This window comes from Kwoniella europaea, chromosome 1 (genome assembly GCF_036810445.1).
Source record: "Kwoniella europaea PYCC6329 chromosome 1, complete sequence".
Classification (NCBI taxonomy): domain Eukaryota; kingdom Fungi; phylum Basidiomycota; class Tremellomycetes; order Tremellales; family Cryptococcaceae; genus Kwoniella; species Kwoniella europaea.
In genome coordinates, this window is record NC_089487.1 from 5226738 (window position 1) to 5250602 (window position 23865).

At 43.5% G+C, this 23865-nt stretch overlaps 8 protein-coding genes across 8 annotated transcripts; 5 read left to right on the forward strand and 3 right to left on the reverse strand.

The window, feature by feature from the left end:
* Nucleotides 1–306: 306 nt before the first annotated feature.
* Nucleotides 307–1102, forward strand: V865_001978 (uncharacterized protein; the record flags this gene model as incomplete). The annotated part of the gene is made up of 3 exons (XM_066225790.1): nt 307–615; nt 753–914; nt 1073–1102. The coding sequence occupies 3 exons, from the start codon at nt 307–309 to the stop codon at nt 1100–1102; spliced, it is 501 nt and encodes a 166-aa protein (XP_066081887.1).
* Nucleotides 1103–1351: 249 nt separating this feature from the next.
* V865_001979 (gamma-glutamyltransferase) lies at nt 1352–4183 on the reverse strand (the record flags this gene model as incomplete). The annotated part of the gene is made up of 14 exons (XM_066225791.1): nt 1352–1715; nt 1818–2001; nt 2065–2215; nt 2286–2347; nt 2509–2662; nt 2724–2863; nt 2925–3033; nt 3096–3114; nt 3175–3224; nt 3310–3477; nt 3564–3679; nt 3834–3890; nt 3956–4000; nt 4063–4183. 14 exons carry the CDS (start codon nt 4181–4183, stop codon nt 1352–1354), a joined length of 1740 nt encoding a protein of 579 aa, XP_066081888.1.
* A 536-nt stretch (nt 4184–4719) lies between these two features.
* On the forward strand, nt 4720–5777 carry V865_001980 (40S ribosomal protein S23; the record flags this gene model as incomplete). Its single annotated transcript, XM_066225792.1, has 4 exons — nt 4720–4726; nt 4900–5060; nt 5379–5495; nt 5640–5777. The coding sequence occupies 4 exons, from the start codon at nt 4720–4722 to the stop codon at nt 5775–5777; spliced, it is 423 nt and encodes a 140-aa protein (XP_066081889.1).
* A 947-nt stretch (nt 5778–6724) lies between these two features.
* V865_001981 (uncharacterized protein) lies at nt 6725–8278 on the forward strand (the record flags this gene model as incomplete). Its single annotated transcript, XM_066225793.1, has 2 exons — nt 6725–6905; nt 6963–8278. 2 exons carry the CDS (start codon nt 6725–6727, stop codon nt 8276–8278), a joined length of 1497 nt encoding a protein of 498 aa, XP_066081890.1.
* Nucleotides 8279–9099: 821 nt separating this feature from the next.
* On the forward strand, nt 9100–12181 carry V865_001982 (uncharacterized protein; the record flags this gene model as incomplete). The annotated part of the gene is made up of 7 exons (XM_066225794.1): nt 9100–10084; nt 10154–10271; nt 10369–10626; nt 10696–11125; nt 11203–11262; nt 11323–11386; nt 11463–12181. 7 exons carry the CDS (start codon nt 9100–9102, stop codon nt 12179–12181), a joined length of 2634 nt encoding a protein of 877 aa, XP_066081891.1.
* Nucleotides 12182–12532: 351 nt separating this feature from the next.
* On the reverse strand, nt 12533–14013 carry V865_001983 (uncharacterized protein; the record flags this gene model as incomplete). Its single annotated transcript, XM_066225795.1, has 7 exons — nt 12533–12787; nt 12944–13032; nt 13117–13202; nt 13266–13295; nt 13385–13560; nt 13651–13879; nt 13946–14013. The coding sequence occupies 7 exons, from the start codon at nt 14011–14013 to the stop codon at nt 12533–12535; spliced, it is 933 nt and encodes a 310-aa protein (XP_066081892.1).
* Nucleotides 14014–15032: 1019 nt separating this feature from the next.
* On the forward strand, nt 15033–18045 carry V865_001984 (uncharacterized protein; the record flags this gene model as incomplete). Its single annotated transcript, XM_066225796.1, has 7 exons — nt 15033–15337; nt 15428–15530; nt 15616–15908; nt 15989–16057; nt 16111–16146; nt 16209–16684; nt 16802–18045. The coding sequence occupies 7 exons, from the start codon at nt 15033–15035 to the stop codon at nt 18043–18045; spliced, it is 2526 nt and encodes an 841-aa protein (XP_066081893.1).
* A 505-nt stretch (nt 18046–18550) lies between these two features.
* Nucleotides 18551–22444, reverse strand: V865_001985 (OPT family small oligopeptide transporter; the record flags this gene model as incomplete). The annotated part of the gene is made up of 17 exons (XM_066225797.1): nt 18551–18672; nt 18789–18880; nt 18954–19022; nt 19123–19574; nt 19679–19738; nt 19840–20099; nt 20185–20231; nt 20310–20344; nt 20411–20504; nt 20576–20667; nt 20760–20897; nt 20974–21012; nt 21097–21239; nt 21296–21402; nt 21502–21611; nt 21700–22099; nt 22161–22444. The coding sequence occupies 17 exons, from the start codon at nt 22442–22444 to the stop codon at nt 18551–18553; spliced, it is 2544 nt and encodes an 847-aa protein (XP_066081894.1).
* Nucleotides 22445–23865: the final 1421 nt, after the last annotated feature.

Genomic DNA, 23865 nt, shown 5'->3' on the forward strand with positions numbered 1-23865 from the left:
GATAGGATCATCTATGTTGTATAGTCTGATGTGGGCATCGTATCATATCTTATTTCGATCTGTTATGCACGATAACACTGTACATGTTGGATTGGATCGTCAACCAGACTGTGTTATATCTACTAGGACTGGGAGCACCTCCACTTATCGAAGGAACGGAACAAGCTGGAGGATGATATCATCCACTCGTACTCTACTCGTAAACAAACTCCCTCTACTCAGTCAACAATATCATTGTCTATATATTCCATCCTCCCCAACATAATCTCTCCAAGACGGACATCTCAATCGCCAGTATCTATCACAATGTTAATATCCCCATCCAAGATCCATTCCACCTTGACTTCCCTCCTCTCGCCCTCTTCATCCGACGGACCTCATACGGCACTGTTAATTTACCCGAACGGCCATCTGGTATCTTCAGCATGTGTAGACGAATCATCCACATATGACGACCAGGATCAAGTTGAGAACCAAGATGGTACTGTAGACGACGAGGATGGAGATGAGGATGAAGATGAGGAACCATATTTGGAGAGACAGGAGAGAACAAGGTTGTTATTGGGATTGGCTAGTCAGTGGGCAAGGGATGATAGTGGTAAGATGGAGTGTGAGGTGAGTCTATTCTTCATACTCAAACATACACTTTTCACATGAGCTCTCTTGATACATACTCCCTTTCACCTTTCGAGCTGCGAGGTGATAGTGAGATGACTCTACACCCAAACTGACTGTTGGTTATGTATTTATAGCTTGGTAGACTCCATTTCACTTACATCCCTCTCCCACCCTCCGACCCAGTCTCTTCAATAGGTAAAGAATCGCTTCCATCCGTCAAACCCCAGAATGTAGATGGTTTCGTACTGGTTCTGAACGCTACGAAGGAGGTAGATTGGAAAGTACTGGTTTCCAAGGTGAGTGCAACGATACAATTTCCCTCTTGCCTCCTTGTTATATGGATGGCAATGCCAATGGTCATGATATCATCTCAAAATCGAGCATTTCATTATGCGAGTCTTGTTACAGTAAAAGCTAATTGTTCTACTGCATTGGTCACATTTGTATCCATTAGTCTGAAGAATTCGTAGATAAGTGGAAATAGTGTAGAACACCTTGATCAAGACCGCAACAACCTAATAGACAAGATTAAGCAACCAAACCAACTCAACCCACCGATATCCTAGTTCGAGGATAAGGGGACTCTTCATGTGAAGTACAGATAGTGAAATATACCATGCATAAGTTGTATATCCAATCTCTTGTCTATTTTTCTTTTTCTGCTTTATTCCTATTCCTTATCTGGCAACCATGAAATCACATCAACCACTCTTTCATTTGCTCATCTGTCAAATCAGATCTGTCCAACAGCACATCCATCACCTCTCAAATCCGACCCGGCCGCCCAAACCCTCCTTCCATTCGGATCAATCACCCTCTGAATAATCTGCCCTTTCCCAGCTATCGACCTAGCATATCCACTCGCAACTTCACATCGATGTCCCAAAGCTCTCAATTCATCGACAGTCTGGGGAGAAATACCATCTTCGAACCATATTTCACTATTTATATCGCCCGCTCCAGCCAGAGAACCTTTTTTGGAAGTATCCGGTAGACCAGCTGAGATGCAGAATCTGGGTGCGTCAAGAGAAGCTTGTGGGGAGAATCCACGTAGTTTGTTTAAAAGGACTTGGACGTGGCCCTGGGGTTGCATAAATCTATAAGTAGGTCATCAGCTTAAGTAACGGATATTCTTCTCCAGTATGTACCAAGATGAAACGGGACTTGAAAAAAATAAAATAAAAGATATTACTACTAACCCTCCCATCACTCCGTATGACATCAACAGCTCTCCATCCTGAGTGACCATGGCAGGTATGATCGTATGATAAGGTCGTTTACCACCTGCTATATTATTAGGATGACCTTCCTCTAGCGTAAATCCGGTTCCTCTGTTCTGTAAAGTAAAACCTGTCCCTTTGGGGATAGCACCGGTTCCAAAGCCTATAAACAGGTATCAGTTTTATGACCGATCGCTACGTGATGTCAGAGTCAGACTTGACATACCAGCATAATTCGATGCAATGAAAGAACAACTGTTCCCATCTTTATCTGATGTTGCCAAGTACACTGTATCGCTCGAGTTGATAGGATCCCCATGAGTGATTTGACCTGCTTTCTTAAGATCAATCAGAGCAGCTCGCTTGTTGAGGTATTCCTAAGACACATCGAGTGTCAGCATGGTTATATTCATGGTCTAAGATCGTCGTATTGTCTAAATTACTAACCTTTGATAGAAGCTCTTTGACAGGAACGTGTACTACTTCGGGATCGGTCACATAGTATCTAGCTGTAATTGATCATATACATCAGCTGATATCGAAACAAAGACACCCAAATACCAGCTGAGAGAGAATCACTCACTGTCTATAATCCCCAACCAATCAAATGAACCAAGAAAGAAAGACTGTTAGCATCCATGATCACGTGTGCAGATACGATTTCGCTCACCCGCAAAAGCAAGTCTCAAAGCCTCGATCAAGATGTGTAGGTACAAAGTGGAATTATGGGGTAATTCCAAAACATCAATACCGTGTTGACTTTCCACTGCCTCTACTATCCCTAGTGCCACCAGAGCAGTCAGACCTTGACCATTTGGAGGGCACTAGGAAACAACATGATAGCTCAGCAAACCTCACTTGATGGTAAGACATGGAGATACATACCTCCCATAACGATACACCTTGATCTCCCGCATCACCAACTTTGAAATCGTACTTTATCGGCTGGATCACCTCGGCATCACATTCGGCTAGATCATCGAGGGTCATAACTCCCCCACCTGACTGGACGAGATCGACGATGGCTGAGGCAAAGAAAAGATATCAATTACATGTCAAGTGATTAAGACAAGATCTTTCACTGACCTTGAGCGATCCGACCTTTGTAAAAGCCTTCTAGACCATGTTCAGCGACAGCTTCGAAAGTGTCCGCCAGCTCGGAGTGAAGCATGACGTGTGATGCTTTCGGAGGATTCTAGATGAGAATAGCATAGCTATTAGCGAAAAGATTATGGTTCTGTGATGACGACCGCTCACTCCATCTGGCATCATCATTCTACATGTACAAAAAAAAAAAATCAGTATCATATACAGCTGAATGGTATGATATACTCACTCTTTCCAGTTTGGAGATGCGTTCTTGATGAGTTGTTCAGACTTCTGCCACTATTCAAGCCGAAATGACAATCGCTGTTCAGCAATGAACGCGAGGAACCATTGTAGAAGAGGTGTGATGGACAACTTAACTTACAGCATTACTGTTCAACTCATGTTCCGGCACACCCTCCCTAGCCAACCTGATGGCGGGGTCCAAGATCTCCCTCATCGTCAGATTACCGGACCCATACTCTGAGACGGTCTTTAACCATCCTGCTGCTGCACATGGCACAGTAACGGAATTGAGGTTGGTCAGAGGGATCTGGACGTACACGGTGCGGTCAGCTATGAATCACCCTTCTCAGTCTAGAGAGTAATTGCTAGATTTAAAGAGAAGATGTGACATACACTGTCTCCGGTTATACCTTGCTTCCTTAGATATTCCAATGTCAAAGCTTTAGGTGATCTACCTGAACCATTGATACCTTTGACAGACTTGGCATCGTAAAAGAGACAGAAGATGTCTGTATATGCGATGTGACGTGTTAGTCAGTTGGCGAATCCTTACAATCTTACAATGAGCAGATAGATAACTTACCACCTCCGATACCTAGAAGCAAGAAGAGTAGAGAGAAAATGAGCTGGGCTGGCCTCCACTGAGGTGACACGGCAGCTCACCAGTACATGATGGTTCCGTTACATTCAACGCAGCAGCAGTAGCAACAGCAGCGTCGGCTAAGAACATCGAATACGTATGAGCTAACTTTCCTGGAACAAACCTCGAAAGCGAATTAGCTCACCAGCGTTACCACCTTTATTCAGGATCTCCAGACCAGCTTGACATGCTGTACATATCATGATATCAGCTGTACACCCAAGCGATTTGTAGTCGAGCTGAATCACCCACCTAAAGGCTGGGAAGTAGCTACCACCCCCTTCGTGGAGAATACAGTCGACCTTCTCGAAGGGAAGTGAGAGAATTGAGGTTGATAAGAGGGATGAAGTCTGGTGAAGTCTAGAGGAGCCATTATGCTTAGATGCTATCCGTCTATATGCAAATTAGAGTGCTCTGAGTCTATGATCAGGTGGGAGTGGGACCTATCGACTGTAAATGCATTTACTCGTGATGTCCTCTCTCTTATCATTGTTGATCACGTCTATTCGTATCATTCTAGTCTACCGGCATTCATTACCCCATGTGACGGACCGGTCATACCCGAAAGTGGAAATGACCGATGGATGCATCTTCACGAAAGCGATCTATTCGGTGATAAAGAACATATATCGGTGTTAAAACGACCTCTGGACGGTGCCACATTGAAGGTCATTTCACGTAATACCGTTTGTCCTCATCTTTATAGTATTCACTCCACTGTAGCGAGTAGTGTGGGAAATCCTTCGCTGGCTGGGTTGCTTTGGTTGCTGCTGCTGCTGCTGCCTGCTCACTCTCTCACTCTGATACCGTTGGTGCTTGCTTGCTGGGTTTGCAATTCGTGTAAAATATCTTTTATCCTCACATCTATCTTGAGAGGTTCTCTTTCTTCATCCTTCAAAATCAGTCAACATGGGTTGTGAGTATGCTTCGTATGAGGAGGAAGACAGGAAGGTGCTGATCTAGCTTGATTCTTCTCCAATTTTCAACCTATCCATTCGATATTCGATGTTCGCTATTCAACTACCAACCAACAATCCCATTCAACATCTTCCTTTACCCACCTCATCAACCATAATTCGTAACCCACAGCCAACAAGCCTCGAGGTTTACACGCCGCCCGAAAGCTCAGAACTTCCAGAAGGGAGAACCGATGGGCCGACAAGAACTACAAGAAGAGAGCTCTGGGTAAATTCTACAAGACCTCTCCTACTGGTGGTTCTTCTCACGCCAAGGGTATCGTATTGGAAAAGGTGAGTCTGGACCTTTGGACTGTGGTGTGGTGTGAGGATATATCGCATGTGTGGAAGAATTGGGAGGGGTTGGTGGAAGATAGTAAAAGGTAGATCGAAGATTTGGATGGAAAGTGAAGAAATTTCGGATGATATGGAGAACGATTGTCGAAGACAATTGAAGATTGGATCATTACACCCTATGGTCTACGATTCCCTCGAAGTACATCTGTAGATATAAGGATTTAGTCATTATTCAGTCGTTGAGGGAGGACGAGCAGATGTCAGATGCCAAATGAGTAGGAACAACTATACTGACTAATTGATCCAATCACTCAGGTCGGTGTCGAAGCCAAACAACCCAACTCCGCTATCCGAAAATGTGTTAGAGTCCAACTTATCAAGAACGGAAAGAAGGTTACTGCTTTCGTACCCAATGATGGTTGTTTGAACTTTGTGAGTTGGGTTCTCAACGTACATCCTCTCATACACCCGCACATTGTACATATGGTTTTTACCTATCTACTATACATATCCCTTCCCCCGTTTCCTCCTGAGTCGTGGAACACTCTCGCTGACGCTCGAGCTCACTCAAAATAGACCGATGAAAACGACGAAGTTCTCATTTCCGGTTTCGGTCGACGAGGAAAAGCCAAGGGTGATATTCCCGGTGTGCGATTCAAGGTCGTTAAAGTTTCAGGTGTTGGTCTCCTCGCTCTCTGGAAGGAGAAGAAGTGAGTTTTGGATATTCCATTATGATTTATAGCCATGGTCACAATACTGATTTTTGTCGTTGCTTGTGTCCAGGGAGAAGCCTCGATCTTAATCCATTCGTTACAATACCATCAAAAATCCAGCATTGTTTATCGTATTTTTTGGTTTGGACGACTAGGATGCATGTATGATCTGAACCCGACACAAAGTACAGAGATGTTTGATCGTGATGGGCAGATTAAGAATTGGCGGATGAGGTGCATTCTACATTGAGAAAGGAAGTCATCATCGCTCGCATAGGACGATTTGGAGTGGATATATCAATTGGTTCACAGGGAGATGATTGCTTCTGTCATGAGGGCTCGCTGTTGCACTTTTCAGATACTATGCTTGTGAACCTGTGAGTAATTCTATCCCAGGATCCTCTCAGGCGGATCTCAAAGCACTGGCAGCTCTCTCCACTCAGGTCTTAGTGCTGTATAGTTCGCATCCGGAGCTATTGTTACTCCTGCTGAGATCAGACGAATCTCACAGTACGATTCATTGACTGCACTTGAAATTCTTGAAGAAATTCCGTATCTGCTTCTGAGTGCATCCGTTGAAACACAAAACGTGAAAGTGATGTTTCACATTTCCACTTCTTGATTCTCACCGTTGGTTGTTCACTGTTCATCTGTATGTGTACGGTGTATGTGTGCGAGTCATTGCACAGACCACTCTGCAATAAAATGTCACTATATCATCATGCCGACGATACTCTTCAACTCATTGCATAACTCATTGTATAGATAATAGACAGCATAGAATAGACCTGCATTCGCATCAGCAACCTCATTCGCACCAATCCAGCCTCAGCCTCCTTTGATACCTAACTATCTATCACGTAGCTTACAGATCATTCGACATTCATACAGTCATCCGGCCCTTGCGTCAAATACAAGTCAATTTCGTCTCAAGCTTTGCTCGAGACTATGGCTTTCTCCTCCTTGGCAGATGAACTAGCAGGAGCATTCGAAAATGATCCGTCTCTCGATCAAGGAGAAGGATTGGGTCTGGGCCAGTCGCTTGCAGATGAATTGGAATTGGATTATGAGCTCGAGCAAGGACATGATCATGGGATTAAAGAACAAGGAGAGATACATAGATTGGAGGGTGAGTCTAACGGAGATATATATGGAATTAATTGACGCATCTGATCTCGCATGTTAGATGAAATACAACATCCCTCAACCCCTCCGAGCAGGAATGGTAACTTATCAAAAACTACGACACCTCCCAGGGATGATGCTGGACGCAGAACCGCCAAAACTTCATATGAACCTACCAACCTCGATGATATCTCGCCAAACAGAGGAATAGATCTAGATTTAGAGTTGGAATTGGAACTGGAATACGGACAAAACCATTCATTCTCATCTCAACCTCATTTTCAAGATGAAGACTCCTACAACTACCAGTACGAGCAAGATCACCTTGATAATCTACCTACTACAGCTAGTCCAGTGAGAGTAAGAGGTATACAGAACAAGTCATCTACTAGATCCTTGCGAGTCAATCCCAGATCGTCCGTTCGATCTTTACGTGCCCTGAATGGAAATGAGAAAGAAGAAGGGATCCAAGAAGCTTTGATCATCTTGTCAGAGGGTATATCAGCCAATTCCAGATTGTTAAATTTCTTGCGGCAGATAAAACACCATCATCAAGAAGGAGAAGAGGAGATAGAAATTAGGTTGCAGAGACATCTGAATAGGATGAATGAAGTTGAGCGGACCAGGGATGAGTGGATTAGGGATCTGGGGATTTGGTCGAGAGAAGTTGGATTAGGTGGGTTGGAAGGCAACGGAAGATTGGGTGATGGAGATGATAAGTTGATTGATGTGAGTGAGGAGGATGAGGAGGATGAGGAAGGAGAAAGTTTAGGATGGACAGGGGAATCGATTGTTGATGATAATGATCACTTATTTGAAGGCGAGGAAATATCGAAGAACCCTCAAGTTACTGTTTTTCATGAAAAAGATCATATAAACCCACATGATAGCTTATGCCTCGACGAAGACGGGCATGACTCATCCGCCGCATATTCATCTGATCAATCACCCTTATCACCCATTACCCCATTGAAACACCACCAACCAGCTCAGGATCTACCCAAATTGATAATGGCTATACAAAAAGATACCGACATACTTTTACTTTCTCTGAGAAATTTGCAAGATACGATTCATACCACCACCTCATTCCATACTTCCCTGGCGAGGATGATGAAAGGTATAAGATCTTCTATTGATTCACATCGCGAGCGGGAACATGTAGAAGAACAAGCTAGAAGGAAAATCGAGGAATGGGAAGCAGAAAGATTGAAGATTGGTCTGACTAGGAACAATACTGGAGGAGGGGAAGAAGGATGGACTACCAAGGAGAAGTTGGATAAGGAATGTAGAGAGTTTGAAGATGTATTGGAGTGGTATGGGGATAGGTTGAAGGGGTTGAAAGAAGGTACGAGAAGGGTGGCTATAGCTGCATAGGATAGACTGTTGACTGTGTACTCATGGAATGGGAGGAACTGGCAGATGGAACTTGGCACGTATATAGATATGGTAGTAGATTTACGAAAGGGATTAGATGCTTTGGGATTGGATATATCAATGGACAATGACACAATTATGATAACGATGATGATAATGACCTAAATCAATGACGTCTATACTCTTATCTTTCCTTTTGATTGCTCGATACAGTTTATGCATGGAGTTACGAATTGGAAGTGAAAGAGTACCCGTATCAGTTTGTATCACGTTGTTTACTTTGCTGGAATCAGTGTCAGTGAAATCATGATGAGCGGATACGAGTATCCCATATGGGGTGGGTCCATCGGAAATGACCGAAGGGCATCATGAGCTATGACGATAACGCTATGTTTAGCGATCACACTGCCCACTCATCACATCTCACTTATCGATCTCACCACAAATCATCTTACAATCGAATCATTTATGTTTGGACATGTACATAGCAATCTCTCATACTCTACCATAACAACATGTGTGCTGTAGACGTATAAAGTGACGAACACCGCTCGTATTCTGTTCAGTACATTCCTTCGGTACTCTACATTTGATAATGCCCGTTCACCTTACAACTGTCATCGATCAACCTACGGATTAGGCGCTCTCCCTTACACCATCTGGGAATGGTCAAGTTCTAGTATTATCCCTGGGGTCCAAAATTATCCCACCTCGTATCCTCGTACATCTATAGTGTCTCTTCAGAAATCCCTTGTACAACCAGCCGATCCCTCTCAGACTTACTTACCATCGGCCGATCATATTATCCCACAACATTAAAAATGTCATCGTCCACTCGACCTACCCTCCGCCCCAATCCATCCCTTCCATCCCATCTTAAACCGCCCCATGCTCACATCCTCTCACAGTCCCAATCAAGATCATCTACTCCCACTCCGCACAATCAACAACACAACTACGTACCTTCATTCGACGACGTCGGATTATCTGCAAATGGGATAAACGAGCGAGCCCTATTCTCCGAACATAACACTCCAATTCCTTCCCCTTTACCTCAAACACCCGAAGACCCATTCAATGGGAATGGGACAGTCGATGAAGAAGAAGACGATACACCCGAATGGCGAAAACCTAGTCCCAGATGGTTATACCCTTTCATCCTCGGGGTACCACTGTGTATAGGGATGTCAATCGCACCTAAAGCTGAATTGTTCGTTAATCTAGCTTGTCTTGCTCATCCCCCATCAGCTACGAAGGATTCGACAAATGGTCATCATCCGCGGGCTATCGAAGAGGTATATATCAATCAAGGCCTTGACCATCTAGGGATCTATAATTATGGACATACACCTTTGACCAAAGGGGATCAAGATCAAACACTTGTACCATTACCTATCGATCATCAAATTCAACCCCAACCCAATGGTAATATTTCGATTGGAGACGATTACGTTTTATCACCTGCTGATAAATGGTTCTTGAAATTACAACATGATATATATCAATATCATTTACATCATCCCTCTACCAATTCGTCTAAACATTCACCCGTACTTGGACCTGGACCATCAGGACGACCAGTTATCGTTAATCCACCTGGACCTGAACCTTCCGAACCATTACCGAAACCTGATGAACCGCTTCCCTCCGATCGAGATGATGATAAGGATCATCGAGGACAATCGCCAGTTCCATCAGATGATAAAGATGGAGATAAGCAAGATCATAGGCAGTATGAGGAGATCGATCCGAGATTGTGTAAGAAGGATCCAAAAGTGCAGGCTGCAGCTGCCAAATTGACAATGCGTAAGTTGACTCCACACAAAAACGGAATCAAAGAAACTGATACTGATACTGATCCTCGCTGTGTTGTAGTGATGACCCTCACAATGGGATTGTTATCTGCCTTGACGACTGGTTTCTGGGGTCAAACGTCTGATAAGCTGGGTAGAACTAAGATCATCGCTTTTGTAGAGATTGGTTTGTTGCTCAAGTGAGTAATCGTGATCTTATCACTTATTCTCACAGCAATCCTTAAATTCTATTCTATTAGTAACTCCCAAGCTGACAAGTTCGATGATCTCGTCTAGCGAAATATGTTTCATCGTCGTTGCCAATTTCCCGTACCTCGTTCCAGGTGGATATCGAGCTTTGTTACTTGGACCCACTATCGAAGGACTACTAGGAGGATACAGTACGATCTCAGCTACACTCAACGCATACGTTTCGGACATTACACCCGATGGAAGTCGAGTGACCCTCTTCGCTAGGATTAGCGGTATGTTCATGGCTGGCTTTGCGTTAGGTCCAGTCTTGGGAAGTATGTTGATCACTTGGAGTGGTGATATGTGAGTGAAATTCGCCTTTACCAATAAAAAATGCATATGTGCATAAGCTGATTATACGAATGCTTTTAGTATGACACCATTCTATGTCAACGCAATGATATATACCCTCTACATTCCCCTGATTGTATTCCTTTTACCAGAATCATTATCTTCTCAAGCGCGTCTTCAACTAGCGGAAAATGCCAAACGTGCCAAGGAAGAAGCGAAAAAGAGAGATCAATTAGAGAGAGAATGGGAGAACGAAACTCCCTTCCCTCCTGATGGAACTGAAGGGGAGAGTGATCCACTGTTATCTGGTTGGTCAAGAATATCAAATAATGCTCAAGCTTCGAAAACTCGTAAGAGGACAATAGGAAATTTCAAACGTTTGATAAGGAAAGCTTTTGGGTTCTTGCAACCTTTGAGTATATTCATACCGGTTAAGAAAGAGGGAGAGAGATATAGGGATTGGAATTTGACAGTTGTAGGAGCGGGGCTGTTCTTCATGAGTATGGTATTTGTGAGTGACGCATCTTTGAGGATTATCAATCCGGTGAAGCTGACGAAAGCATTTTCACGTGTTGCGCCATTTGATAGGGTATCATGGCTATAAAAGCGCAATTTACGTTCTACGCCTACGGGTGGACTTCGGCTCAGGTGAGTGGAAGCGTCTGTTTCCTTCCTCGGACAAAATGCTGACTCGTGCTCTGATACCAGCTCGGCCCTTATATGTCGGTTACAGCTTTCACGAGAAGTTTCGTTCTCATTGTCTTGGTGCCAGGTGAGTCGAAGCAATCTCTTCCTAGACCAATGCTGACATTGTCTCACTGATTATGCTCATTGACTGGTATTATCAGTTGTCATGCATTATGTCAAACCTCGATTCCTCGCCAATGAAAAGGATCCCAACGCAATCGCAAACCCAACGATCGAAGAGGAAGCAATAGAAGATCCATCTTCTTCAGCCATTACCACCAATACCACATCCTCCAATCCAGCTACAGCCAAATTCAAGCAACCACAACGATCCGCTCACCTCGATTTACTCACCGTCCGCATTGCCCTTATGCTAGAAACGATCCCTTACCTCCTCTTGGCGTTCTCTCCATCTCCCATGGGATTCGTAGTACTTTCTATGCTATTGACCCTCGGAGGACCTTCCAACCCCGCTGCCAACTCTTTAGCATTATCTCTTCTGCCGGATTCCAACCAATCTGGAAGACTCTTCGGCGCGCTAAGTGTCCTTCATGCCTTGGGAGCCAACTTGATTTCCCCTTTAATGTTCGGTACTGTGTTTGCTTCCACGGTGGGAACGTACGCTCCTACGATCTTTGCGATTGCCGCGGGGTGTTTAATACTGGCTCAAATCTGTATGGCGTTTGTGAGATTGGATAGACATAAGAGTACTGGTAGTGGCAGTCGGGCGGAAGAAGCATTGGGAGGGAGGGGAAGAAGTAGGAGGGTCAAGAGGGTTAGTAGTTCTAGTTTTAGTGTGGGTGGAAGTGGGAGTGGGGTGTCTAGGTCTGGTGGTGGGGGTGGTGGGACTTATGGTGCGGTCGATGATAATGGGAATTGAATCTTCGATCAACGATCATCGATGGTAGTATACATGTAATAGATTTTTTTATCTTAGAAAGTGGAAGGGAAGGTGTCGGCTTTGATAGGATGGGAATTTTGAGGATTCGCGATTTCACAATATCTCTCTGTTGACTATTTTAACTCTAATTCATCTATATTGCCTTCTTCTTCATTCTCTTTTGTACAGTACCTTTTAAGTATAAGTGTCTAATAGTTGTCTTCATTATCTATATATTTACATAATGCTTATAGTATACACGGATGTTGATGCTAATGTTAATTCACGGAATGATATCATACAGTAACAAGTTACCTAGCAGTATGCAGTATGCAGTATAACTCTCTTACCCTAGTACTGTACATTCCCATCTTTATCATATTCATAAAACCCTTTCCCACCCTTCCTACCCAGCCAACCAGCATCAACCATCTTGACTAGTAATGTCGCAGGACGATATTTACTATCACCCGTTTCTTTGTGTAAAACCCTTTGGATATTTAGACAAGTATCTAAACCTATTAGGTCTGCTAGTTTTAATGGACCTAGGGGATGGGACATGCCTAGTTGGAATGTTAGGTCTATATCGTGTGGGGAGGCTATTCCCTAAAAATACCAAAAGAACAGTTAGTATGTTGTGTTTACATAGTACAGTAAACCGAATAGAATGATCGACAAGAAGACAGAAAGACAGAAAGATAGAAGATGGAAACAACAAAGACAAAGATTGCATTGATATGTGTTGAATGGATCGACACACACCCTTTCTAAAACCATTATAGCCTCATTGATCATTGGCATCAATATTGCGTTGGCTATAAATCCGGGTGAATCGGATGAAGTGGTTACTTCTGTAAACAGTTGTGGGTGACAGAATTGGTTAACGTTGATTACTTCCAAATCAAGAGGGAAACATGAAAAGATCTGCTGCTCACCCTTCTTACACGCTTTACCGAATGATTTGGCCCTTTCGAAGGTCTCTTGGGAAGTTTGAAGAGCAGGTATGATCTCGACTAATCGCCTGTTGAAAATACGATTAGATGGCCCATAAGTACGTTGGTATCTTGGGTTATATATGACTTACATGATTGGTACAGGATTGAAATAATGTATTCTGTTTGGTTGAATAGTTGTGTATTAGCTAAAAACTAAAGGATCGGTGAACAACAACGAGAATAGAGGAAAAGAGATCGCTCGACTCACCCTATCACCCTTCCCGAACTCTTCTTACCATCCTCTCCTCCACCCGATCCAGCAGAAGCAGCCAGCTTCGTGATGCTAATACTACTTGTATTACTACCCAATATGATCGAGGGAGGTAAAGTCTGACCTAGTCGCTTGAATAAACCTAATTTCAATTCTGGTATTTCAGGTATAGCCTTGAAAAGATCTATCAGTACCATACCCTTCGCCTTGATCATTACTCTCCATGATTCCATTTGTGTAATTTTGGTACAGGTTCAGCTTACCTCAATAACCAGATCCACATCATCCTTCACACTTCCATCTGCAGTCGATCCATCACCTTTGATCGTACTGAACCTAGATAACGCTTCGTCCGCTTGTTCTTTTGTCAATCTCGATTTCGTCACATCCTTGGATAAGAGTGATTTGTATTTGTCTGCTGCGTTTGATAAGACCGCGGAGGATGGGTCGTAGATCGTTATAGGTATTTTGGCATGGACTGCTGATACGTATCTGCATCAGATATCAAGCAGTACAATGCATCAGTAACTTTCATTGGTGAATGCGGTTTGAACTCACGCTATGCCCAGACCCATCTGACCTGCTCCTATGATAGCTGCTTTTCGGATCGGCTGGAGAACTGTCATATCGAATGTGGAAGGCGGGTAATGGCTACGATAGCAGAATATATGAGTAGTCTATGATCTCTGGTCTATATAGTCTATATAGTCTATCTATGATTAGATCATCTTGCTTTCCACTTACCTACCTCGACCACATGAGCTGGATCACTGGATCATCCGGTACCTCTTGGCACCTTTTTAACCGGATCATATATAGCAATGCTATAGCGATCTGCGTTTCAGGGTAAACTATGGGGAGGGGGGTGTTACGTATGACAATCCACGTAAATGACTGAAAAGTCTGGAATGTATGGTGGTTTTGTATGGTACCACCCTAAAACGGGACGCGCCTTTTTATCATCTCATGTCATACCACACACAGTAAGATCAACACAGGAATATCAACCGCGTAATATCCAAGGTATCGAGGTGTTCCGCAGCGTAATGTGCATGCATGTACAGCATATAACATACTCATTACCATATGACACATACCATATAACATATACCGTATACCATAAGTACTCACATAGGCGACCAAGCATCGTAGATTGATGGTCAAAGGAGGGGTATATTCATCTTCAGTCAACCTTTCAACGTCAATCTCATTCCCTCATTCCCTCATCAGATTAACCGCACGTTCACTCTGGGGTATTTCCGAAACATCACCAACGAGATCAACATCACATATCATCCATATTCCTATCTGACGACATTTACATACGTACGAGGAATCCGAGTCAAGCAAAAAGAGTACCACTATACTGGGTCAATCGGTAGAAAGAAACTCATTGTCGAACTAGACAGACAAGCGGAAACACAAGCCGGAACGACCTAGTAAAGAGAAGCAAGTCTAAGTCTGTGCATCGACACAGGGACAATCTCGAGAGGAAAGTGGATACGAAGCGATATCTACCGATTTATCACTCTTATGGCACAAGGGGAATTCAAGTAATACTCGCACAAGTATTTCTTCGGCTGGTCAATAGAATAACACAACATAAAAAGAGGATCTAATTCCTCTTCTCCCAACCTCTTACACGATGTCATCGTCAACAACATCCTCCATAACATCCTCCGTCACATCCTCAGCGTCAGCCTCAGCATCCGCTGCTGGACTGGTGGATAAAGAGGGAAACTCAAGTTTCAAGATTGTCGGTATATGTTTGGCAGTAGGATCAGGTCTATTGATAGGATCAAGTTTCGTGATCAAGAAGAAAGGTTTGATCAACTCTACGAAGAAATATGGGAATGTAGCTGGAGAGGGACATGGATATCTGAAGAGTTGGTTATGGTGGGCGGGCATGATAACTATGATCGTTGGGGAGATTTGTAATTTCGTCGCTTAGTGAGTTTACTCAGTACTTCTGACAAGAGGAGTAACGGTTGGGCATTACTATCAAATCGATATATACTGAACAACCGTATTCTCACACAGTGCTTTCACAGAAGCTATCTTGGTCACACCGATGGGAGCTCTATCGGTAGTGGTAGCAGCTATCTTATCACATTTCCTGCTGAAAGAGAAATTGACGTTTTTCGTGAGTCTACTTTCTTCACCTCTCTTCTGACTCAAGCTTCGGTATGTTAGGACATACGAGCTAATTTACCACCATCATCTCTTAGGGCTGGATAGGCTGTACCCTTTGTATAATGGGAGCCGTCATTCTCGCCCTCAATGCGCCCGAAGAACAATCCGTGACTACCATCAACGAATTTAAAAAACTATTCTTATCTGTTGGGTTCCTAGTTTGGGCCAGTCTGCTCATTGCTGGAAGTTTGGTTATGATCTTCTTTGTGGCTCCCAGATGGGGCAAGAAGAGCATGTTACCTTACATTAGTATATGTAGTTTGATAGGTGGGATTAGTGTTAGTTGTACGCAGGGATTGGGAGCTAGTATCGTTACGTCCATACAAGGGTGAGTGATGATAAGCCGACTTACAACTCGGTATGAGTCTCTGTGTCGTTTTGCTGACATTTTCATCTTCAATGCTTTAGAAACAACCAAGTGAAGAATTGGTTCTTCTGGTTCTTATTCGTATTTGTCGTGATTACATTGTTAACAGAGTAAGCTGAGTTGGGTCCAAACCGGGAGGTTGCAGCTGACCTGGTCTATATAGGATCAACTACCTTAACAAAGCTCTCGAGCTATTCAAGTGAGTTATACCTATCCCACAAGATCATGATCATACATACGTATACTGAATACTTCATGTAGCACCTCCATGGTCGTCCCAGTCTATTTCTGCTTCTTCTCATCCGCCACTCTTATCACCTCGTTCATCCTATATCAAGGTCTAAAAGCATCTGCTGTCACACTCATCACTATGGTCCTGGGATTCCTAGTCACATGTTTGGGAATTACCTTGTTACAATTATCGAAGGTTGATCCGGAAAGTTTAGACACGAAGTTAGATCGTAAATCGACTATCCTAATGCAAGCTGCTAAACATCAAACTGAAGATGCAGAGAAAGGACAGGTAACCTCGGCGGAAGATCCAGGAATGGATGCTCTTCGAGGAGGTTTTGGAGCAGTTGGGTCGATCATTAGAGCTAGAAGCGTTAGTAGACGAATGTCACAATCTAGTTCATCCGCTACTGGATTTGGCGGGGGAGTAGGAGGAAAGGGGATGTACGGGTATAGTAGTGGGAATTTAAGTACGCATGGGTTAGGTCATTTGGAGAGATTTCAATGTAAGTGGGATACATCTGAAGGTTGGCTTCCTGGTACAACTCTTTCGATACACATAATCAATACTCCAGCGAGTCGCATCAAGAGAACAATTTTGCTGATCTCCCAAAATTCCGCAGTGTCCGATAATCCCATGCCGGCCGACGCAATGGACCAAATCTCTTTACATTCTGCAAAATCCCCTTCTGCATTATCGCCAACGGGAGGTTTCTTACATCAGAACCATCAGTATTTCCCTTCTCCTCAAAGATCGAAGTCTCAATTAAAGGCAAGTTCATTTGAATACATTCCACTTGATATCATTTCGAGTCCTACTCTAAAGTTTGTTTCAAATCCTTATCAAATATTGAATTCACCTTTGAAAAGAGTTTCAAGTGCCACTCTGAAAAATCCTACTACTCCTGCTGCTATTGACAATGCACACGCTAATACTAAGAATTCATCTTCATCAATACAGTTCGAAGAGGCGGATGTAGTTCATCAATATCATTATGGCTCGCAGCCAGATGATGCAGCCGTGCACAGCTATCGCCCTCATCCTTCACCTTCGGGCTTAGGTATGCCAACGATGGGCAGTCGACAACCTTCAAGCGGGTCTGTATATCCCGTCATCGAAGAGACTGATGAAGAAGACCCTTCTAGGGAGAAGGAAAAAGGATCTTCGTCAAGGGTCTATACCAACCCTGTTCCAGTTATAGCTCGAGATCAAGCATACCCATTTCCGGATACTCATCAACACCCAAACTCAAAGCCGTATAATCTTGATCCGTATACTCAACCTTCGAATGATCCCAACTTAAACGCAAACGCTCAACCACAAAAGATAACATCGGGTCATAGAGGTTTTAGCGGACTGTTTCATTTCCCCTCTGGACCAGACCTTTCATTGGGTAATAACCATGGGAATGGAAGAAGATCAAAATCAAAGGATCGATCTGAAAAGTTCCCACATAAGAGGGGTGAAGATGATGAATTAGATAAACAGGAAAGAACAGCTCTAGTACCTTCGACCAGTTACGACAATGAGAATGACCAAAGTTTTGAACAAGGTTTCGATGAAGTAGATCGATATGGGAGTGATGAGTCGGATGGTTTAGATGGGAAAACGACGACTGAGAATGCTCATGAAGCTCAAATAGGTGTAGGACATCGAGTGAACCTTAGTGTATCCACTATGGATGATCCGAAATCTGCTAATACTACTACTACGTTTGGAACCAATCCATCTGATCGATCGATACCCACGAGTAGAGAGAGTAGTGGGACCGTTGGAGGAGGGCCAATGGGACCTAGAGCTTTGCCGCCTAGTAAAGGGAGGAGGAGTGATCCCCCTGGATTTGCTGGGCCGAGATATGGGTCTTAGATGATGGGGATGGGATGCGGATGTGGATAGATGAGAAGGTTAAGACAATATTCGGTTTGTTAGAAGTGGGATTCAAGAGGTATATACATATACATTGATTGGGACAGAATTATATTTAGTTGTATTTGCTTAATGAAAGAATGAACGAATGGACATAAACGAATGAAAACTCGCAAAAAGATAATTAAGTAAGTAGATGATCTCATAGTCATGGGTAGATACTTTACCTCTCATATGCCTGTCATACAGTGGAATAGTGCTTGGTTATGATATCATATAGACATCTTTCTTCAGGGTTGAGTTTACCATAACGAGACACAGTGCTGCATCACCTCGTACAGTAAGTCGTGTACAATTCAAATTAAACATCCAAGCTGACCTTTCTGTATCCGTTACTTGTGCTATAAACAGAACTATGAGGTTACAATATACTCACAGAGTATGCTTTATACTGTACAATCTCAAAGTCACACATTGTATTGATCTTTTATTTATTATTTATACCTTAATTCGAGCCGAATTTCTCTCCTTCTTTCAAATGAATAGCAGCAGATGCCACTCCACCTTTCCCATCTAGCGTATCAAGATATACCGTATTACCCCACCAATTTTGGATGTTCTGTCCGACTATCATATGATACACACCACAATAATCAGTAAGAAGCTTAGATCGCCTCATTGATCAAAAATACCAAAACCAATGGAAATGGAAACAGGGATTGTAGTTGACACCAAAAACTCACTTTTACCATCTTTAGGTAATTGAAGAGTAAAGAAAATTACGATTATACATGAAGCGTAACCGCAAGTCAAAGCTGCTGATAAAGTGTAATTACTAGCAGAGCATAATGTCACAGATTCTGTTGAATCAGTTGAACATCTTTGAAAGACGATGTACTCCGACTCACTATCTTGACCACCAATTGAAATAATTCCTTCGAACGTAATATTGAGTGATGAACCCGACTATACAGAAGCTACCAAATTATAGGGGTTAGCATACTTTCGTTTCTGCTACTGTAATCATACGAGACTGTACTTTATGATGAAATAATTTGACGGAAAATCACGACTCACCTGATGAAGTTGATAGGTAAATAAGGCGGCAACAGAGAAACGCAACTAAACACCACCGGCCAACAGACATATTGAAATCCAACTCGAGGCCAACGTCTAGCCATCAACCACGTTATGAGAGGCATGATAGCTCCAAGGAGGTAAAACCAATTTAAGTGCTTGTACAGACTTTCAACGCCGAATAACCTCCTGGGTCCAATCAAGCCGTACAACACCGAAGCAGAGAAGAAAGTGCGTGTATGGGGACACCACCATCTTTCTGATTTAGCTGAGCAGATATCAGGTACGTTTTCGAATACCCATACTTGAACGAAAAGCTGGGTGATGGATCCTACGATGCATGCTATCACCTGGGCGAAGAAAATGTGCCGTGGAGGGATATGCATGTAATGCGCGATTTTGAGATCTTGGATGAACCCTAGTGCTTGAGTCGTCGTTATGTAGCCGTAAGTCTGCGGATGATAGTTACAGTATGAGCTGAATTCCTATCACTGTACATGCAAAGCGAACGAGAGGATATGGAATGAATCAGTAAAGCGGAAGAAACGAAACATACCTTGAATATCATCATGGCAACTGGTTTACCAGGAATCATCGCACCAATTATGATTTCACTCTACAGAATGATGATCGTAACGTCAACATACTTCAATACAGTCAATACCACTGAGAATATGCTGCTTGATCTGTGACCTGAAAGTAAATAAGGTCACTTACGATTACATTTAATCCAACTTGCATGTTCGTAATAGCCTGTGTCAGTCCAATGGGCAAAACCATCACACCAGCCAGAACGATCGCCACGAATAGTCCCCAAACAGGTAAACCAGTGGGCCATACTGTAACCGTTATAATTGCTAGGATGAGATTGATCATGAATAGGCAGAGATACCACCATCCTGGAATTGAGGGATATACGGATGATAGTCGAGCGTGTATATCCGATTTCGAAGGTGGATTCCGGAGGTGGTGCCACACTGCAAACACGCAAACATATAAACACGCAATTGAGCTCAGCTACTCTCTCCCTCATTACTGGGATATGACTGTGAGATTATTTACCCTGATGTCTGAAGAACAGTATAGAGTGTGCCACGGTGGCTGTTATCCTAATCGCATTCACACAGAACGCATGAGCTTTATGTCTGCCATCTCCCTTTGACAAGCATTTCATCGTGAAAGCTCACGCTGCGAATTTCAGACTGTAAGATAGGGCTGAAGACTATACATCGTGTTTGACAAGTCAACGTTAGAGTATGACCAAGCAGATAGTCGTTGGGGTACTTACGAGACTCATATAAACAGGTGAATACCCTTCGTAAGCCGAAACATCCAAAGTGGCATCATCATCAACCACTCTCGTTACATTATACGTGTTTGCCCTATACGATTACCATATATCAGCTGCTTGATCAATGATAGAATTATGTCCAGCAGTTTCAGACATACTCACGTGTTGTCGAATACACTTGCACTGGAGAATGGCAGATATTTGGCGTAAAATACGTTCGAGTAGTACAAAATTGGACCTAGGAACCATATGAACTGTATATTCAGGTCATCAGGTATTGTGTCACCGATTGCTGGAAATTCCTGGGTGCATGGTAGACAGTTGAGGATTACATTCCTACACTCACGAATACGAAGCCTCCCAAGACATTTCCAGTAACCCACCAAGGAGTTGCTAGGGGATTACCAACAGCGGCCATCATTCCCCAATCCAGGGTAAGGAGCGACATCCCTGCCCCCGATTGATATCCGAATAAAAGGTTGATCTAGCCACGATAAGCTGAGGTGTAAGCTTGCTGTAGTGGGCTTATGTGGAAAGATAGTGCATGGATGAGGGCTCACTACTTGCGATGTAGGCTTGATCCATGTAACCCAATCGAACTAATCACAACAACGCGAGTCAGCTGAATGTGGTCATCTTCTTTTTTCCCGTACTTGACAGCCAAAAAGGTAGAGATTACCTACCATACTCAAAGCAGTGAAAAGATAGCTCGGGAAGAAGGACCAAGCGAACATTAGCGCAGCGGTGATGTAGAAGAATACCTGTCTTGAGTTCGATTTGGCTCTTAACGTTTGAGGTCCGGATCGGGAATGCAGAGTATTGAACACTACTTCGGAGATCAATGATAGCGGCACCAGATTTCTGGAGTGGAGACTGACTTACGGGCTGTATTTACTAAGGTAGCAGGCCAAATCATTGACGCTGGAGTGACCAATATCTTGTGTAGTACCCCAGCAAAGGAGAAGCCTATCATCTGAGTACTGAGCACTCTGGTATAGATAGATAAGCACATCAGCGTTTCCATCACGCTACCCTGACTCAATATAGCCATCTGAAATTATGACTTCGAAGATCTTCGATTGACTTACAATAGTAAATTATAACCCCATCCCCAATTTTGATTGTAGAAGAATTTCTGAGTAGCTATAATATCGGTTGCATAGGCCGATCCAGCAGAAACATTGGCCATTATGTAGACCTGTCGCCGACGAAATGAGAATCAGTCTCATCACATCTAGAATTAGGTTTCTCTTCTTCATCAATCCATCCGAAGGGGGATTGCTAACCAAAGTATGCTCCTTGTAGTTCCAATGACAAGGATTAACCCATTTCCACCTTCCCCTCCTAGGCAGTTTAGCCAATAAAAGACCCAAAGGATGAACCACCAGCTGAGCGACTATCCCCGGTACGAGGACATTGGGATATCGATATATGAAAAATTGGTTGATACCCGGTAAGACGATTGACATGATTGTTCCTAGGAACCACGCTCGGATAGTTGAGACGGGTAAGTAGGGATCGTCAGTGGGATGTACGGATGTTCGCACTTCCGCATAAGGTGAATCTTCATCTGATCCCTGATCTTTGTCTTCTTGGACTTCGGGAGTCTCGGTCGAGTGGGTGTAATGGAGAGTTTCGTCTGCTGCTCGAGGAGATGGGTCGGATAAATTGGGATCCCAGAAACTTCTGTATCATCGATATATCAGTACGTCCTGATATTCATGTGAAAGGTTCATGCCATACTTACTTCTGAAGGGCATCTTCACCCTCATGTTTCGCTTTGCTCGCTTCTTGCCCTGCTACTACCTCCATGTATTGATCATCTCTTATCTCTTCCGTGGCCTCCATGTCAGGTAGGAAGTCTCTCATCGTCACTTGATCCTTAGGTGATCTTATAGGTCTGCCAGTCGTACCGTCAAACGTCCAATTACTCGCCTTTGAATTTCTACGATTCAATCTCGTTGTGGTCTGGCCATCAGGTTCTGGTAACGCTTGAGCGTAAGGGTGAGGGGTTTGGTGTCTATCTGGCATCTCGCTAGATCGACATGTCACCCACAGATATCAAGAGTCTGAAGGACCAAAATAGGGGAGTGCTTTTCAGGATGGGTGGAGTTGGGTGATGATCCATCAGCTAATATAGGTTGACAGCTCACGGACAAGCGGCATCGTCATGGCCCGAGCGACTGGTCGGTTCCGATTTCCTTTACCCTGCGGACAGTGCCAGTGCGCAGATTGTATATGGTCTTGTTCAGTACGAGCAAATGAAAGAGAGATGAGAATGATGTAAGATTTGGATTGGTAAATCAAGGATCCGAGCCATTTGATGGACGTTGTGTATGAGCAGATGTACCCCACCCGTACCTTTTTGTGTATAGCCACACTAAACATCCTTTGGATCATGGCTACAATTGCTGTCATTTCCTAAGGCCTATTCGGATGTCAATGATAGGCATAACGCCTCGGCGTAAGTGATCAGTATAGGAGTAAGCATGTCCCCTTTGAGTGTATTTTGGATTATGAATCCACCATCCGGAATGGGTGGGGGGGAAGACAATTGGGGATATGCGATTTGATGGATGGATCAATGGTCAGTAAGAGTGGGGAAGACAAAAAGGCTCCGCAGGGATAAGTCAATTCTAGTCATCCGAGATGCTGTTTTCTTCTCTTGTTTGATTGTCTCAGCTTAAGAGTCTGTTGTCCGTCCCCTCGAAGAAATGAGAGGCTTCATCTACTATTGTCAATAGCACTACTTAGACACTCGTTTTCGTTACTTTATTGTCGGTATCGTACTAAAGACAGGACTAGGAATGATCGGTGCCACAGTGATTTACTGTGAGTTGAAACGCCGATTAATTCCGTTGGCTGGGGAAGATTATTGCGGTATGGTCCGCAAGATCTTGTCAGTTGTTGGATGGATGTCATCGACATGGTGACATGGTGATATGCCACCTCACATAGTGAACCCTACGAGTAACCCTTCATCTGTCACATCTCAAGCAAGAATCACTCACTCACTATGCTCATTGTCATTAACCATAATACCACATAAAACAACAGACAATAACCATCATCCCATCTTGAGATATCAGTAACCAGTGAACACAGCTTGAACAGTATCATTTCTTGTTCTATCACTCCAATTCCCTTCGCTTGGTCAGCGTATATCAACTACCTAGTCTCATCAGGAGTATCCTTTCTTTCGACTGAGGTTAGAATAGGATCATCAAGAAGAGCCATCTATACATATACCTATCAACCAATCTTACACCGGCAAGATTTGTCAATGATAGATCTGGCCAGTAAAAACAAGTTGAAGCCACCTCCTCTACTTCATCATCCTTCACCATCTGAACCTAGCAAGAAAGCACCAGAACCAGTAATATATCAACGGGATAACAGTGAGTGACTAGTACATCAAACTACCTTTCGATGTCACGACTATTCATGTTAAG